Source organism: Thermobia domestica, chromosome 1, assembly GCF_964235325.1.
Source record: "Thermobia domestica chromosome 1, izTheDome1.hap1.1, whole genome shotgun sequence".
NCBI lineage: Eukaryota > Metazoa > Arthropoda > Insecta > Zygentoma > Lepismatidae > Thermobia > Thermobia domestica.
This window is the reverse complement of record NC_137454.1, coordinates 310,826,427-310,844,936: the sequence shown is the minus strand read 5'-3', so window position 1 is coordinate 310,844,936 and position 18,510 is coordinate 310,826,427. Positions and strand designations below refer to the sequence as shown.

The 18,510-nt window shown below is 34.5% G+C and overlaps 1 protein-coding gene across 5 annotated transcripts in view; it reads left to right on the top strand.

Annotated features, from left to right (window-relative positions):
* Positions 1-446: 446 nt before the first annotated feature.
* The window catches only part of LOC145662110 (uncharacterized), a 30,567-nt gene continuing 12,503 nt past the window's right edge, over positions 447-18,510 (top strand). The window contains exons 1-3 of one of the 5 annotated variants that reach the window (XR_014126991.1): positions 447-1,292; positions 7,066-7,743; positions 16,624-17,646. Coding sequence is in view for 3 of the 5 variants with exons in the window: in XM_081727460.1 (XP_081583586.1) it covers positions 7,340-7,743 (404 nt within the window). In the remaining 2 variants the exon portion in view is untranslated. Of the gene's footprint in view, positions 1,293-7,065; positions 7,744-14,782; positions 16,331-16,623; positions 17,647-18,510 lie in introns of those variants that run through there. The other 4 variants (XR_014126989.1, XM_081727460.1, XM_081727452.1 and 1 more) reach the window with 4 other exon arrangements.

Sequence of the window (18,510 nt, the reverse complement as noted above, 5' to 3'; positions counted from 1 at the left end):
ACAGGCATAGCATTTTCACTTGTTGTAATGACATTACACTTATCTGCTGGGAAGAGGCGTATTGTTATCCTATGTAAAAATATTTCTAAGCTAATAACATCTTGTTAGGTACGGGGCGTTTCGGCTGGGTGAATGCGTAATTGGTCACAGAGATGTTAAAGAAATATGACGAACGTTGTCATTTACCTCAATCAGAAAGATATTATTTATATTTTGCTAAAATCTTCCTTTATTCTGTTATGAAATATTTCCTTCCTCGATTAAAATTCTCTTCAATTGAATCGGACAAACTTCGGTAATAAATCATGGCTCTCCAATGTGAATAAACAAACATTCTAGGCCTACGCTATATTAAAAAAAAATTTAAAAAAATGCGCATCATATGCACAGAAGCATGTTGCAATTCGCTGTGCCGCATTTGTTGCTTCCATACTTCTTACCTTACTGTTTCTGCTGGACTCGATTCTTACTCCTTTCATGGCTTGCTTTACTGGCCTTTCCCTCCCTCAGCTGATAACAAGACGAAACAAGGAGTACGCTACTTTAGTGAATTCAGTCAAAGCTCTTTACGCTGCGTAAGGGTTAGTTTCCCATCAGTTGATATATGAATAGCAGAAATGTGTTGTGTATACGCAGCTTGTTGAATGCACTGCCAGGGAGGTGAGCCACTGATTGAGCATAATAAAACCGAATACAGAACCGATCCAGAATCGAATCCAGAAAGCGCGTACATGAAGTCATGAACGTAGGATCATCAACGCAGGCCACTGAGTGAGAATAATTAAACCGAATCCAGAATCGAGTCCAGACAAACCGAGCACAAGAGAATCGAGTACAGTAAGGAATCGAGTGGAATCGATTCTTGGACTCGATTCTGCCCATCTCTAGAGAGAATACGTGAAGAGAATGTGATGTCTGAAACATATTTTCCTCTCATACCGCAATTATTTCTTTAGTGATAGTCTGTTGACAGAATAGTAATTTTACAGTTTAAATGAGTAAGTGCATATGAAGGAGTTCTTGATTACATGTTACTTTCCGCCGGCGGAGTATTTCTGCATTGTAGAAAAGCTTTATTTTATGTTAATACTTTTAGTGCTGCTAGTTTGAAGCCATGTCAAATGATACATCATGGTTAAAATGAGTGACTGGATACGTAAGAGAGTTATATTTGATATCATTTCCCGCGATAGATTGTTTGTGCTCAGTGTAGAATACTTTAAAAGTGTAGCTTTGTGAGTGTGAAACCGTTACAGTTGTTGTGAAAAGTTGTGTAACTGCGAAAACCATGTGTAGGTACACGTAAATACTAGTGTTAATTTAACCTAACCTCATCTGCCTTAACCTAACCTTACCTATCCTAGTAACTCAACTTAAGCTAATGTGTCTTAACATACCTTATTATGTTGGTTGAGTGTAAGAAAAGTCAAACATAGCCTTAACTCTGCCGTTAAATAAATAAATAAATGTTAACCTGGTCTGTTAACCTAACATTGGTACCGTACTAATCCAACGTAACTTACCTCTATATGGGTAATCTAAGCTACTCTCCAATAAGCTCCACCGGGTCAAAATTTTTTACTAAGTAAGTGAAAGAAGCCAAACCAAATAAGCTACTTTCCTACTCATAATAAATTATTGTCATTTTGAAATCTAGCAAAGCTTAACGAAATAAATGCCACATACTGTACCAACGTAATCTAACTTACTAACGTAATTCAGCCTTCTCAGTTCATATTTGCTGCACGTATCAATAAGTTTGCAACATTTATAGATCAAATTGGCAATAATAATGTAACAGACTTGAGTGCAAATAATTTTATTTTGTGTTCTTACCTGTAAGGTGCATACCTACGTAAAAATATATTAACGAGAGTCCATAAGGGATCAACACAACTGGAAAATCTACATTAGTAATGTTAACACAAATATGCATGGAATGAAAATATTTGGGATATTATACGTAACAACGTTTAAGTTTGAAACATGTTTAATTGCAGCGAAAGGTCGGAATTGAGTAGACGATTGAAATAAAATGAGTGCATTGTTTTCCGTGGCTGATAATGACAGGTGTTCTTTGCATCCTGTAACTACGAGCATCTACATTTCTGTAGATCCTATAACTATCAGCATTTATCCTGCAGGTACATTTCATAAAATAATATCTCTAAAGAGATCCAACACACAATATTGATTCGCTCAAAGTACTATCCTTCTTATGCTTCTAATTCTGGAATGTGAAGATGCGCCTCAGCTAATTAGCAAGGGTGGATAACTTAACGAAATGTGCAATAATTACAATTTGTTATCTGTTACGGTTACTATTTTGTAACCCATTTGTGCACCTAGTTAATAACGTTATTGGTCAGTGTAACTTTTAAAATGGTACGCTCTGAATTATGTTACGCTGAGTAACGTTACTCAATGGAACATTCTGCATTTTGGTATTGTAGTTACGGTCACCAAGTGATTAGCGCTACTCGAAATACCCACGTATGTCGTACCTGCTTGAGATTGTTAAGATAAAACTGGTTCCACTGAATACCAGTTCTCTCTCGAACCCAAAGGGTTTTTTTCCTTGATTTTAGCGATATGAAACGTATTGAAATTCTGCAGAACATTTTTGTGTAAGTAGACATATTTTTGTTATGATGAGTACCATTTCTATGTTTCTCTTTTCTTTATCGGTTACCTTTTGTACCTGTATTTCATCTTCTTCAATTCTGATGGTCTTGGAGTTACGCTTGAGTAACGTTTAAACATCCTTGGCGACAGGGAGTCTAAGGTTGGCTTTAAAAGAATCTCCATTATACTAGTAAATAAATTCCACGTTTTTCAGTCTGTTTTCTTTTTCCTCATACTTAAGATTCAGTAAACACCTTAGGCCAGCGTTTCCCAACCGGTGTGCCGCGACACACTGGTGTGCCGCGAATGGGCCGCTGGTGTGCCGCGAAAAAATCGAAACAAATTGTTAATTCTATACGAACCAAATTGCAAGACAGGGGAAAATGTATATTTATATTTCACATTACTATGAACCTCTACTATAAATCTACAATTTTAAATTTCATACTGTGTTACTTTTCTGTACATTTTTAATGTTGAAAAACGTATTTATCATTGTCATGACCATTATTACTTCTTTGTTGTTGCAGACTATTTCGTAACTTGAAATTTTAACATACCATTCAATAAATTCAACAAAGCAAGCATGCATACAAATTACCTACATTTGTGTTTTAAAAGTATAGGAGATTTGTTTGTTTGTTCGTTATTTAGTGATCTTCCCTTTTAGTTAGAGGTTAGATACAGTTTTCGAAAGAGAAAGTGGATTTTTAAAAACCCGAGTCCTATATTTCATTGCTATTGTTTTCTATTTTAAAATTAGAATGAAAAATAAGTATAATGATTTAGCACGGGGGAAAAATCAGTGATCGAGTTTTCTTCTCTGTAAGAAGGAAATTAGTAATCACATTAAAATACCACGGTTATTATATATATATATATATGGGTGTGCCGCGAGAATTTAAGTTACACCTGTAGTGTGCCGCAAGTTGAAAAAGGTTGGGAAACGCTGCCTTAAGCCCTCAGGTACATGTTCTTTGAGAATAGCATTACTTTGATTGCTCTGTATTTAAAAAGAGGAAAAAGAGAAATGATCAAAGAGTGAAGTTTTTAATGTAAGCTTATTGATAAGATTTTTACTTCTTGTGATGACACTGCCGATAGTTGAGTTGATTTGGAGTTTAACGTCCTTTTCGGCAGCAAGGCTTTATGAGACGGGACCTACTGATTAACATGGAATCGAAACCACATGTGCTCACGCCGGGAATCGAACCCGGGTCTTCCAGTCGAAAGGCGCGTACGCTAAGCGCTTAGGCATGAAGGAGCTCACTGCCGGTAGTCACCACATATGTTTATTTTACAACAGTCTTGCACTGACCAATGTGGTTGAAGCTCAAGCTCACTTCCCAACAAGGATCGAACCCGGAGCTACATTCACCAAAGTTACACATATACTGGCCCCCAGGGAAGCAGGAAGGACATTTTATTTGCTTGCAAGCAACTTAGTTTATAAATCAAATACATATCAGACATCAGTGGCGTAGCGAGAAACTCATCAAGGGGGACCAACACACAAGATTTGGTAGAAAGGATCTTCTGAGGGGTGCACCAATAACTACCAGTAGGCCTACATTTGAATTGAATTGGATTTTTTTAAATGCCTTTAGGCACCTGTGGTGTGAATAAGGAAATGCCCTGGATATCCTAAGTATCTGTTCTCGGTGAATCCTTTTGGTATACCCGAAACAGATTTGTCCCTTCAATTAGTTATGGTACAATAACGTTACATGCTCGAATAGCGTTATGGTGTCGTAACAAAAATTGGTGGTATACCTTGTACCTACCTACATTAAATAACCAATAATTTTGTTACAGAGAACTATTTTCGTAACGTTACAGTTACGTTAAATTATCCACCCCTGCTAATGAGCTCGTCTTTGAGAAATACTTGACGAAACTTAAAATCTAATTTATTCCTCGTAAAAGAAAACAAGCTTTCATTTTCCAAAATTATAATCAGGTCAATTTCTTGATCAGAGAGCGGGTTAATTTTTGAACTCTTGTCTTGGAAGAAAGTAAAATGTCACGGTATTAAATTTAAAAGAAAAATATACATTTCAAAAATTGCGAAAGTGAAATAACATTAGAGAATGACAAAGCAAATGAAAGACAGAAATGTATTTTGAAACTAATCCCCTATATTCCAACATATCCTATGATATAGTGTAACACTTGAGATGATGTCATGCTTATTATGTAATTGAAATAAATTGTTTTATAGGTTTATACAAGCTAAATGTATATTATATAAAATCGTAATGTGCGATTTTTGCTGAATTGAACGCCTCACCACTATTCTATTTTGTGCTTAGATACGTCAGCAAGTTGCAAGAACAAAATGTGGTTCTAATGGGGATTTTCTGGAATGCTTCAAACTTACCTGTAGTACTAATTTCATACGCGAACCACGCATTGCCTTTTGTTTTTGAAATTAAAGGAACCGTACTGACACTCTGAAAGATAGGTCAGTGTTTTCCAATAAAAGTGTAAATTTCTTTGAAAAAAAAAACAGTGTTTTGGTGGAAAATAGAAGAAATGAAATGTTGCCAAATAGACAGAAAAATGTAGTTGTATGCATATAATCATACACAAACACAAGTAATATTGCTATTTTACATTTGTCTGGGATAATCTAACCATGGATATTCCCTTTCATCCACTCTCAGCTGGTAATATAATAGACAGGCATAAGCACACGAACTTCGTAAAACAAAAACTCATGAACGCAAAATATGAAGCAATTCTAATTTTAATTGTGAAATTATTAGTTATGATATTCATGAATGGACAGCGCATCATGAAGAAATATTCTCCACATTAATCCACGACAATAGAGTGTTCAGTATAAGTCCATAATATGTGATATTATTTCATTGAAATCAGCCTGTCGCGGATATTAGTTTTTCGAAATTTGTCGCTTACGCACCATGTCGTATGTTTATTTAAGAGCCGAAAGTATATTATTTAAATAAGAAAAGGTATAATTATTTCAATATGGCTTAAAGATTAATATGATTTTTTTACTCAGTAATGAAGGAAGTTACTGGAAATTATTTTATAGAAAAGTGTTAACAGCTTTTAATTTTTTTTACCACCTACCTGTCTGTTTGCATGGAAATATTTTTGTGTGCGCATTTAGTAGTTACTACTTACATGTACATGTTAGTGTGAAATGTTGAGCGTTATGGTGATTGAAAATAAGAGGTGATTTACCTAGGTATATGCATTTCCAGTTTGATGCTCCGTTGTAGTATTGGGCTTTATTAGTGAATAATTTTGTTAGTTTACTAAGCACCCAAACACTGGCAATCGGATTTCGAGATGTTTTCGATGTATCTTTAAATTTGTGATTTGCTATAGCAGTTAGAATCGAGGAAAGAACTCAAATTTTCCATGCGTATGCACTTGTAGGAGCGAGGCTATTAATACAGAACATTAATGTTCACTTGAGGTTTACATACGAGACGATCTGTATTACTCTCTGAATCAATGAGTGCGAATCACGGTCTGGATACACAAATTTGCGTTTAAGTTCTGCGCTCGAAAGGGAATAACCGGTTCGAACAGCGATTCATACTCGAAAGGGGTGTAGGAATGATCATAAGTGTCAAACACGAAAAGTTTTCTATTCGTTACGTTTTAGTCATGTTTCAAACTTTGATTTGTGAATGGTAGCTATATTGCTTCTAACTGCAGTATGAATCAATTAGGGTTACTTTTTCCCTTAGGTGTCTACCACAAAACTAATCATGCTCTACAAATTCGTAGGTGTTAGCAAATGAACGAAAATATTTTTAATACGGTCTGATTATTTTTCAACTGAACTCAGTTAACATAATATACACTAAGGCGTAAGTTTGATACCTAAGGAGCATTTTCCTACCATGTCTCTGGTTGTGTTGACAGTCGTCTAAGCTTTTAATGCAAGACGATAAAATATTCCGAATTTTTGCTACTTAAGTCCAGTTTAAATGGTCAGTCTCTAAGATCACTTCCTATTTGCAGTTTATCCTCGTTCCCGAAATCAGATGATAAATTTCAGTATCGTCGAGTTTTATGGCACTGCTGGATTCGGATGTTTCTGCCTAAGCTCGGTTCGTGCACATGAGCAAAGGCCAGAACAATGTTTGTCAATAATATTCTTTTCTCTGGGAAAAATATGAACATTACTCAAGAGTCACTTGGGATTTGATGACAGATCGTTAACACTCCAGTAGTGTCATCTAGCAGTATAAGAAATTGCATCATTATATTTTAAAGTAACAGTTTTTCTTGATAAGCGCCTTTCCGATCTCTCAATATTAGAATGAAACAAGTAACTAATTTGATTAATTTTTTGTTTTGCCTCGATATGTTTAAATTCAATCTTATTTGTATTAGTATGATTTATCGTAGTGTCGCTTTTAACACTAATGTGACTTTTCACTTTTTCTGTTTTAGGATAATAATTCCTACGTGCTCAACAACGTTTGTGATTAGTCAGAGGTATCTTCCAAAGAAGTAACTTAGTTTCATTTGTATTATGTTCTCTATCGTTGAGTATGAGTTCTATAAATTTAATGATCCATATTTTCTGTGATCCATTCAGAATTTTCATTTCTCGAAAATACTGAGTGGTGAAAAGTGGTAAAAACCTCAGGTGAATCAACGTGATCAATTTTTACATTAACTAGAGAGCTGTGATTGTTGCAACGTGACTGCAATTAAAGTCGAAATGAAAAAAGAAAATGAACTGAGTCAAGATCAGAATTGTAAGCTATATAATATTGAAGTCGAAGACATGGAACATAGGGATCCTCTTTCAATATCTTCTACGTCACATTTTAAATATAAAGGAAAAAATTTAAAGCCGAATTTTAAATTCGCTTCAGATGTCAATGAAAAAGATTCAATAGGGGATTGGAAGCTAGCTGTAAAATCAATATGCTTGGTTAAGCGTTTATCAATAACTAATTTACCTGTATATTCCAACGGTAACTTTAAAACAAAATTTCATAATTTTACAAGTACTGCGAATAACTCCAACAATCACATGTCTAGCATTATTGAGAATCAGAGCATCAAAAACATTCAAGAAATTGATTGTCAAGCAATGAATGGCATTCCTCGGGAATTCAGGTAAGTTCATACACGTTTCTTTCGGCAAAGTAACGTTCCATATATTTTCAGCATTATTAAAATTCCATTTTTTTAGTGTATTTTGATTAGTTAATTAATGTGTTAAGATTGGATTAGTAAGAGGACATTACGTAGTGCAGGACATGCCAAACAATCGATAACAATCAACTGGTCAACCACTACAAGAAACATAACAGATCTCAGAAACTTTATGAAGACTTACCCTTAAAGTAAATGTTGCAGAAGCAGGTGCACGTTTACGGAAACGAATTGGAACATCCAGTATGTGTGTTGGAGTTGCAGGTGAGAAAGCGAAGCAGAGCACTCAGAAGGCAGATGTATGGAGAAGAAACTAGCAGATAATGAAGTGCTCTAAGCCTAATATGTCTTCAAATGCCATTCTTGGAGGTGTGTTTTTCAGCACATTCCAACATAGGATACAGCTAAAAAAAAGATTGCGAAACTGTTTTTAGATGGGCAAGAAGGAGATTACCAATATAATCAGTGCAACAAACATACAGCTCCACAGGATGTAGGTGTGAGAAAACACCACAGCTGTCCGAAAGGGACAAGGGATGTGGTTGACAAATGCAGCAAATGGTGAGACAGGAGAATTCGCAGACACAAAGATCCATTTGGTAGGACAACTTGTGTAGAGAATAATCGCCTAGCATTTAAGGCTTAATGAAGTTAAAGCAGCGTGTTTGTACAGTCAAATCCAGACACTGTTGTGAATGTAATGTACATCATAAAAGGCTTTCTGAACGGAATGCAGCGAATAACAAGTGGAAATATATAGTAACTTTAGACAAGCCCTTGGTCTATTTATCAATTTTCAATGGGTTCGAGCTCTTTATTATCATCCAATGGCTGCCCAGACCTTGGCAAAATTGGTTTCGCACCTGCCGCGAAACTTTTCCACGCGTTTTCATGTTAATTGCTGGCTTATGGTAGAAAAGGGAACTTTCTGTGCATCAAGTTGCACATGATGTAAAAATTAATGCAACATATTATAAACAGCATGCTATGAAGCGATTATACCTTCGGGGTATTCCTCTTTTGTATGTTGAGCTCCAACGTGGCTAAGCGGTTAGCGTACGCGCCTTTGGCGTGGGAGGCCCGGGTTCGATTCCCGGCGGGAGCTCATGTGGTTCGGATTCCACGTTAATCAGTAGGTCCACGTCTCATATAGCCTCGCTGCTGAACGGGGCGTTAAACTCAAAATCAACTCAACTCTTTTGTATGTTGCTGAGGCGTCAGATATCTTAAGTAGTCAAGACAATGTGTCCAGCCGTACGGCTTGAACAACTGTGGCGCACATGACCAAATGCGTGAAGCTAGTATCCGTGCTATCCCATATTCCGATATTCGTCTCAAGTCCCTCAATACCTCATCGATGCAGTTTCGTGCGTTTGGATTATTGAAACGAGCTGTCTCTTACGTGCATCCGCGCACATAGCAAGAACTCTGGAAAATTTGAAAAGATAAGTGGTAAAAAATAGATCAGATTTCTCTCAGTAGAAATCTTCTCCAATGGACACTCTGGTGTCTGTTTATTGCCTATACCTAAGGCAGGCACATATAACACAACCACTGTTAAAAACATGGCTTTAAGTCCTAGAGTGGGTGTTCCAAGATCGTTTACATAAACGTGGACCTACCTCTGTACATATCAATTGCATTTTGATGTAGAGTGATTGCGACTAATGGCTGAGACACACGGTATATGTGGTAATTCTTACAACTCCGTCTTAGAATATAGAGCACATATCCTCTGTTTTATTCACGGCAGAGCATCTTTTGCTCAGTGTACGAACGGAAGGCAAAGCACTATTGGAAACAGCATCCAATAGTTTTGTTAATTTTTAATTTCAATTCATCAACAGCAATAGAATAGATATACGTATTTTTAACTTGAAAATACTTTTTCTGTTTATTTGAAGTTTCTTTATATTATTTGTATTTATTTGTTTTTCTCCTTGACTGTGAGATTGCCTGAAGCTTCCCTGACACATGCCAAATCTCACGGCACACTAGTGTGCCATGCACATTGCTTTAGAATTCTTGATTTAAGCTATATGTGAAATACTTGCTCGAAATCGTAAAACTTCCATAGAAAGAAAAGTGCTTTTTCTTCTCTCTGTCTTTTGAGATGTGAATTTGAGGAAACTATTTCTTATTTGAGGCTGGAGTATCAGTGGAACATTTGTACACAATTTCAGCTTTTTACGTGTGATGATTTAGAGATACGGTGATCAGTAACCAAAATTTCAAGCACCTATTCCAGCCTAACAGCGTCACATTTCTTAAAAAATATTTAAATCATCAGCTTAGAGTTCACTCAGTAAACACTACTGTGATTTAAACTAAAAAGTCAGTGAGTTATCAGTGTATGCACTTACAGTTCCATCGTTTTTTTTTTAAATTTAAAACATTTATTGTTCTGAGATTGCAGAATATTTCCAGACTACCTTCGAAAGTAAAAAAAATTCAAAATTTGCCACCCACATAACCCACAATATCGCCGTTTTACAGCTCTCGATATGTAGCAGTAGATTACTAATAAACTATTTTGTTGCCTTAAATTGTGTATGTAAGGAATGTAAGTGTTAGAAAATTTCAAATAGCCTGTAGCTATAAGTATTGGTTAGGCTTGTGTACTGTCTACGATATTATTTATTATTTTATTCAAGTGATACTGATACGCAAATGCTCACTAAGGAAATGCAAATGCTGATTTGCCACAAATATTTGTCATACTGTGTGCTCGAATAAGTTAAAACTTAATCAAGCACTTGTCGTTTCCAATCACAAAAAAATTTATAACCTTAAAATTCTGACTTAGTATAAACTAGTCGTGCTGACAAACAATGTCTGCACAATTGACTATACCCAAGTCTGTTCTTTACACAACTTATGAAGATAGAAATGGTTTTATTGTAACATGTCAATACTCTTCATAAACTTGAAGTATTACTGCTTATTAGTTCTTTGGAATATAATGTTTAGTACGCAGCATGTTCTAGTAGACTTATGCAATGTTCTGATGATTCATACTACATTCGTAGGGCCACTTTTTTGGTTATATCCTCTGCTATGCTTACTCATTCGTAAGTCAGTGTATCGCTCCATTGCTTTTCGTCCACATTCTCTTTTTCCATATTGCTGTATTGCCTACATACCGTTACTCGGGATCAACGGGTTCTGGAAGGACTCTACTTTCGTAAGTTATAGTAGAGATTCACTCGATTCAGTAAATATTTTTGAGTCTGATCATATGTCGAGAGGTAGAGCTTGTTTCTGTAGCTAGCATTCTCCGAATTGTTTAGCAGTGGTTGGTAAATTTTACATCATCGGTGATATTTAATGTGTTCATATGTATACCTGTCTTTCTGTACTTTTCCCAGAAATTATCCATTTTTTTATGATTGGCTTTGTATTTCCAGAAGGAAAACGAGTTAACCATTTTTGACTGTTCCTTTTGATAAAATACCTTGCAAGTAAACAGTACAAATTTTGTCACGGTCCTGTATAGAATTAGTGCATTTATTGAATCTACATTCCAAAATGGAGAACAGTTTTGAAGAAATCTTTTCTTCAATGAGCAACTTTTACACGTTATTATTAAAATTCCAAAACTTTCCTATATCTACTAGCTTCAATTGTCGGTAGTCAAATGACATCTTATATACTGACAATTGACGATTATATGCGCTGAGATTTCAGACATTAACTCCACCTCTTGAGCAAAAGAACCAATACACTTCTATTTTCCCTGATAAAATAAAAGTTATTATAGACCTTTTTCTGGAAGTGAACACATTCAGTGCAAGGAAGGTCTACAATCTTAAAGGCAATACACATTGCAACATATTTCATTATGAACACAAGAAACCATTATGTGGCGGTCAATATTGGCATAAAGGAAATCACAGATGCGCCATTCACAAAAGCATGTTTCAGCAATGAGCATTAGGTTAGCTACAGATTCTGCGTATACAATATATACTGCTCACACGGGAGGGTCTCACAAGTTGTCGCTAAAATCTGATTGTCACATAGCACATCTGATAGAGCATCATGAGAAATAAACATGAGCAAAATTTAAGGTGCTATGGACCAGAAAGATAGGAGCCAGGGGGTTTGAAATTTTGAATAGCCAAAAAATTATATCATGGAATTATGTACGTTAAAGTAAATATCTTGAAAATCATTGAAGCAATCAAAACAAACGTTGCACAATATAATAAGAACAAAATGTCCTATCTGAAACCATAAACAGTGTTGCCATAGGCGAAGCAGTGTTGCCAACTCAGCATAAAAATATTTTGTTTGAAACAACACCGTGTACAAGTGTGCGCAGATTTAAAATGCAATATTATCACTAGACATAACAGTGAAGTGTAGTGGTACAGTGTTGCACACTATTGGAGCTACGTGTGCTGAAAATGTACAATGAAGAAATCTGATTTGTGGCAACATGGAATAAAGAAATCTGGGTCTTCATACCATGAATTTAGTTCAAATCCATAACACAGATAGTGTAACATAGCAAAATGTCAACAGTGTCACAAAATATTAATGCATTTGAAAAGCGAAATTGAGTAATGCCATTTTTGCGTCCCGTATCAGCTCCGAAGTTATATAAGTGCAAAGTGGGATCCGAATCACTATGAAAGAGAAAGATAATAATGAAATGTTAGTTGAAAAGTTCAACGAAAACATGTCCGAGGTGGGATTAAAACCCGCGATGCCTTATATGTCGGTTGTGTAGCCTTCTAGACCACACCGCTATCCAATCCCACTAAAAACGGAATAAGATAGTAATAAAATAATAATATTTCTAATGTGAATATGGTAAAATTACAGTGTACAAACATAATCATATGGTATGTAGGAGAGGAACTAAAAGAATATGCCACATAACACGAAAGAAGCAAACCAAGAAAATACTCTTCCAAATATTGATAAGATACCCTGGAGAACCAGTTTACGGAATTAAAAACCATACGTTTCTTTCCTCGCGTGTATCATTTTGTTTTCGCGAGTTTCTGCTTATTCATCGGGGCTACATAAGTATATTGCCAAATCCTCACCTTTTTAATTCATTACTTTACTACCCTTTGTTCCCACATATGACACTTCTCCATTATACATTTTCAGCTCATGAAGCTCTAATAGTGTGCAACACTGTACCACTACACTTCACTGTTATGTTTATTGATAATAATGCATTTTAAATTTGTGTACACTTGTATGTGGTGCTATTTATAATAAAATATTTCTATGCTGAGTTGGCAACACTGCTTCACCTATGGCAACACGATTTGTGGTTTTCGATAGGGTATGTTGCTGTTATTATATTGAGCAACTTTTGTTTTGATTGCTTTAACGGTTTTCAAGATATATACTTTAAACGTACATAATTCCATGATATAATTTTTTGGCTATTCAAATTTTCAAACCCCCTGGCTCCTATCCTTCTGATCCATAGCACCTTAAATTTTGCTCATGTTTATTTCTCGAGATGCTCTATCAGATGTGCTATGTAGTAATCAGATTTTAGCGACAACTTGTGGGACCCTCCGGTGTTAGCTCACAATATAATTATCAGATACATTCTTATTGAGATAGGTCCAATACAGACAAAATGTAAGTCCTTACAACAGTGATTTAAGCAAAGCCTTTGATTGTGGTGAACACACAATTCTCCTTTAAAAATTAGAGTACTACGGTATCAAGGGTTTAAGTTTTAGATTATTCAAGTCTTAGAAAACCCTAAACAAATTGTTTTTTGTAAACAACAATAACTGGTATTTCATCAGTTAAATACGGAGTACCCAAAAGTTCAGTACTTGGGCCACTTCTATTTTTACTAATGATAAATGATCTACCTTACTTTTAATCTGCTTACTCTGTATTATATGCTGACGACACGACCTTCCTAAATACTAGTCCTGATCATAGTAGACTTAATTCTATAACTGAAAATACATGGGATCAGGTTGTGATTTGGTTTAAGGCTAATTGTTTTTTACTTAACGAGAATAAAACTCAACATATGACTTTTAGTCTAAAAGAAGTGCCTGCTGAGAATAACTCAACATGCGTGGAGTTCCTAGGTATATATATTGACAACAAGTTATCGTGGGAACAGCATATTAATTATATTTCTGGAAGACTCTCAATAATAATATATCTGCTAAAGCAACTACAAAATCATGTTCCTGGTAACTATGTCAGATCGGCTTACTTTGCTTTTTTTCAGAGTATAATTTTGTATGGAATATTTTTTTCGGGTAACAATTATCATGTAAATAGCATTCTTTTAATACAGAAAAAGGCCATCAGAATTATTTCAACGTAGACAAATTAGCTCATTGTAGACCATTGTTTATCAATCTTAAAATTATGACAATAATCAATCTATACATTTACACAGTACTCCTCTATATAAAAAGTAATCACCAAAATTTATTACTTAGGCAAGACATCCACTCGTATAATAGTAGAAGCAGTAAATTCATAAATGTCTCATATCAACGACTGTCTAAATCATTAAATAGTTATGAGACAATTGTAGTAAAACTGTATAACAAGTTGCCTGCATCACTAAGAGATGGACATTTAGATAGATTTAAAAGTAAGTTATACAGTTGGTTAGTTGCAACGCCCTTTTATTCTTTACAGGAGTATTTTAATTGTTCAGTAGAAGTGGAATATATTTTGTAATGTCGTGTGAGCTTGTATTTAAAATGTATATTGTTATTGCAATTTATTTTGTAATGTCATTTCATCATTAATTTAGTTATAGATCATTATTTATTTATACTTACGTATCAATATTGTATCACATTTTGACGTTGTCTATTGCTATGTATAGCTTAGCGACAATAAAATTCTTTATTATTATTATAGTGAACATAGAATTATAGTCCGTGTTTGGGACCTTCAACTCTAAAGTTCAGCAGGTTTTCAATAATGCGAGCTCCAATGTTTTTTCACGCTATAGTTAACATTTTTCTTTTGTATGTATAAGGCTTTCTACTGACGACCTCTGCTATTGTTCTGGAGCACAAGAAAATGTGAAGAAGCTGGAGACCATTTAAAAATTGTTTGCGATGTTTCCTTACGTTTAAAGTAACATTATTCAGGAAAATACGATCGGATTAAAGAAAATCAGATCAGCAAAGTTGCTCCAAATACGGATGCTGAAATGTTACAATACGAAAACTTGTATGCATCTAAATAAGTTTTTCTACGTTGGTGGTTTTTATGTGAAGAAATATACTCTGTACGAGTGTGTGTTGGTCGCTTTCTTGGAATCCAATATATTTTTGTATCCTACTTCGCTGATATGTCTTATAAATTACTCTAATATCTTTCCAAAAACATAAAGTGCAAAATTTCTGTTAAAATTTGGATTTCTTTTTCTTTCTTTTTTTTAAATATTGTCCAACTTGTTCCAATTCTATTTTGATATAGTATGGTCAGTAGTAGCTAAGAAGCAACAGTCTAGTGCAGGAATTTGATCCAAGAGTGAATTACAAGACTACAAATCGAAAGTCCTGAAGAAACACCATAGGAATAAAGATCGGAAACATGCAGATATAAGTTTTTTCGATTGTATTCAATTGTTAATTTAGCGTTCCTTTCACTAACGAGGCTTTATAAGACGTGGACTTACTGATTAACGTGTAATCCGAACCCGGAAAGTGCCTCCGAGAATTCAACCTGTGTTTCCCACCCCAAAGGCGCATACTGTAGCCGCTTAAGCATGAAGAAGGTCTCATATTTTAGTTTATCATTTGGTTAGTTTTACTAAATTTCGACATTTCTTTCAATGTTCATTTACAACCTGCAAGATATATTATTGTCTTTTATTATTTTTTTTTTATTTTGTACCAGATTATTCTGACGTTCATGATCATGAATAACCTTTCCTCTCGTTCTCATATTATTGGGTGACCTCTGTTGCTCTTCTACACACGTCGGTCGCACCGTATATTCGTTTAGGATATTTATTGAAGGTATAAACAATAAGTGATTCACAGTTAATATGTAATTTGGAAGTACCAATTCCTTACATATACTACAATTTCATGATCACAATTACTAAGGTGCAGGCTGGAGATAGGTTCAAGTGTTAATTAATTCTCTTTTCGACGGCACTGAATAAGTGCACGTGAAAGAGAGAAAGTGTATGCAAATCTCTATAATTGAACCTTTCGGAAACGCTAATCCAAACATGTTTCACGATAGCACCACTGTGGAGGACCATGGTTTTTCTAATGATCGTAATTAACCAAAATTCATCATTTTGAAACATTCATCTAAGTGATTTTTTTTTCCAGTATGGTGTGTTCGGTTTTATTTTGCATGATTGCAGTTGCTTCATTACACTTTAGTATTAAAAATGTTGTTATCAAGTTTAAAAGCAAGTCGTCACATTAGAAAATGGTGAAAGAAAAAAGAAAAGGAAAGAAAAAAAAACGATTACTTTACCTATCCGACCACCAAGCTGCCAACATGTTAAGAATATTCAGAAGAATTTCTGTGAACACCGAATTCTGAAACCCGAATTATCTCCTCTCTAAAATGTAGCGTTTAGAAATGAAATAACATATCTACTTTTTAATCTTGCATCTTAAGCTAAACAATGTGTTCTTTACAGTCTATGAAACAATCGATATTGGGAATTGTGGAATGTTATTAACAAATAAAGGCTTAAGATTCCGTTAAAGTGTAAACGAAAGTTTTTTTTCTTCTTTGTTCTAATTTTGTGATGCTCCTTTTCTTTCTGGAAATCTTATCTAATTAAATGTATTTTTTTTTTGTGAAACTTGTTCACAAAAATGAATTTTCTTTTTTTGTTTATAGAACATCGGAATGAGTAAATCTAACAATGTCAAGAGGAACGTGCCTTGTGGGGAGTATGAAAAATTTCCGCAATACATCCTGAAATGTTACAAACCAAAGAAGTATACGAATCAGTGATAAGAGACATTTATTTTCTAGTAAATTAAGTTATATAGATAATTCGGGTTATTCGAATGACTTACTTAACTGTTGCACTTTCTCATCTTGAATTTTGTTCTTACTGTCTTGTATATTTGACTAATTGTTTAAGGTCTAATACTTCACTATTGTGATCTAATGAAATTAGATTACGTTCTTTGTAAATATTACCTAACGCTTCATGTTTTAATTTATGGGTAGGCATTCGTTGTTTTCGGATGTTTACCGTTATCCTCTTTATTGTGGAAATTTAGGGAAGTAGTTTCTTTGGCCATGTCAGGCTTTTGTTGAAGCTAACTAGGAAATAGCAAAAAGAGAAAAGAAAATTTGGCGTACTTTTTATAGCACACATTATACACAAGGCTGCTATTGAATTCTTGTCAGAACCCATTATTCGTGGGTATATAATAGTTATTTGCGGGTATATAAAATGATGATATTGTTACTTTAATGAAGAACTTGATTCAGTTTTGTTTTTGGGGATGGTCATATATAATGAATATTTGTCACTGTCTGTACTGGAATCTTTTCTGAACTACAGATTTTCTTAGATTGATGAAATTTTCAAATTTTGGTAATCAACTATTTCTTCTTTTTGAAAAATTTGGTGTCTTTTTTATTTTCCATTTTTGTTAATTTTTTAGAATTATTATTTTTAAGTGAAACATACATTATTTTTGTTTTTAATTTGAAATATTGAATTCTGTTGTCGCGGTTTGTTCTTTCTTCACTTCATTTGCTTATAGGAGATGTTTATTAATCCACCTGATGTGGAAAATGTTAATTTTTTAAATCACAATGGAATTATGACGTACGAACTTGGCTGCGATTATAAAATTTTGACACTTTATTTTTCATAACACGGCATAATTCTTTACACCATTCGAACATTAGTCACTCTTTTGTGATGAGAATAATTAGTGTTTTAAGAAAACGTTTTTTTCTTCGAAGTTTTTTCAATAAAAAATCGTTCTCTTTCATGTTTGTTTTCAAATGTCTGTTTTTTTCTGGCAACTATTATTTATTGATTTATGTTGCAGATAATTGAAATAATCAACAGAACTTGAGTCGGAGCCCTCGTAACTTACAAATTGTTTGCTTGTTTGTACCTATGCGAGCAAAATTGTATGATTATATCTTTCGGACCCAGGTCATTTTTGGCGTTTTCCTACATTTTCAGTTAGTGACTTATTGCTCAAAAACGGTTTATTCGATTGATACGGTTAAGGCATTGTTTTTAGAAAATGGATGTGGCTATTTTTTGGTGTAAGTTGCATTGCAGTGTTGCCAACGGGTGGGAAATTATTCAGGGAAATGTAGAGGTGAAAATTACAAAAAATTCCCTAACCGAATTTCAATTTTTTTTATCTACCACCACTGCTGCTATATGGGTTCAAGTGACCTAAAAAATCTTTGGTGTGTTGACAAGGTACAGGGAAATCCCGAAGTCGCTGGCTTCCATTCAAACTAGGAAAGAAAAAAATCTGTTATCATACACATAAATTTTGCCACTTTTTACGCCTCAGGAACAAAAATCATCAGATATGCCGGGGCTACAGCTTCTCTAGTTATCCTATTAAAAGTTTTTATAGTGTGTTGTGTAGGGCAAAGAGAAAGCTATCAGGTAGTGGCGTTTGTTTCAATGTAGCCAGCAAGAGGGTAATAATGGAAGGCAAAAGGGGAATTTTCCGAATTTTTCACCTAAAATTGGGAATTAATTTCTTGCTGGAATCTCTGCTATCAGGCAAA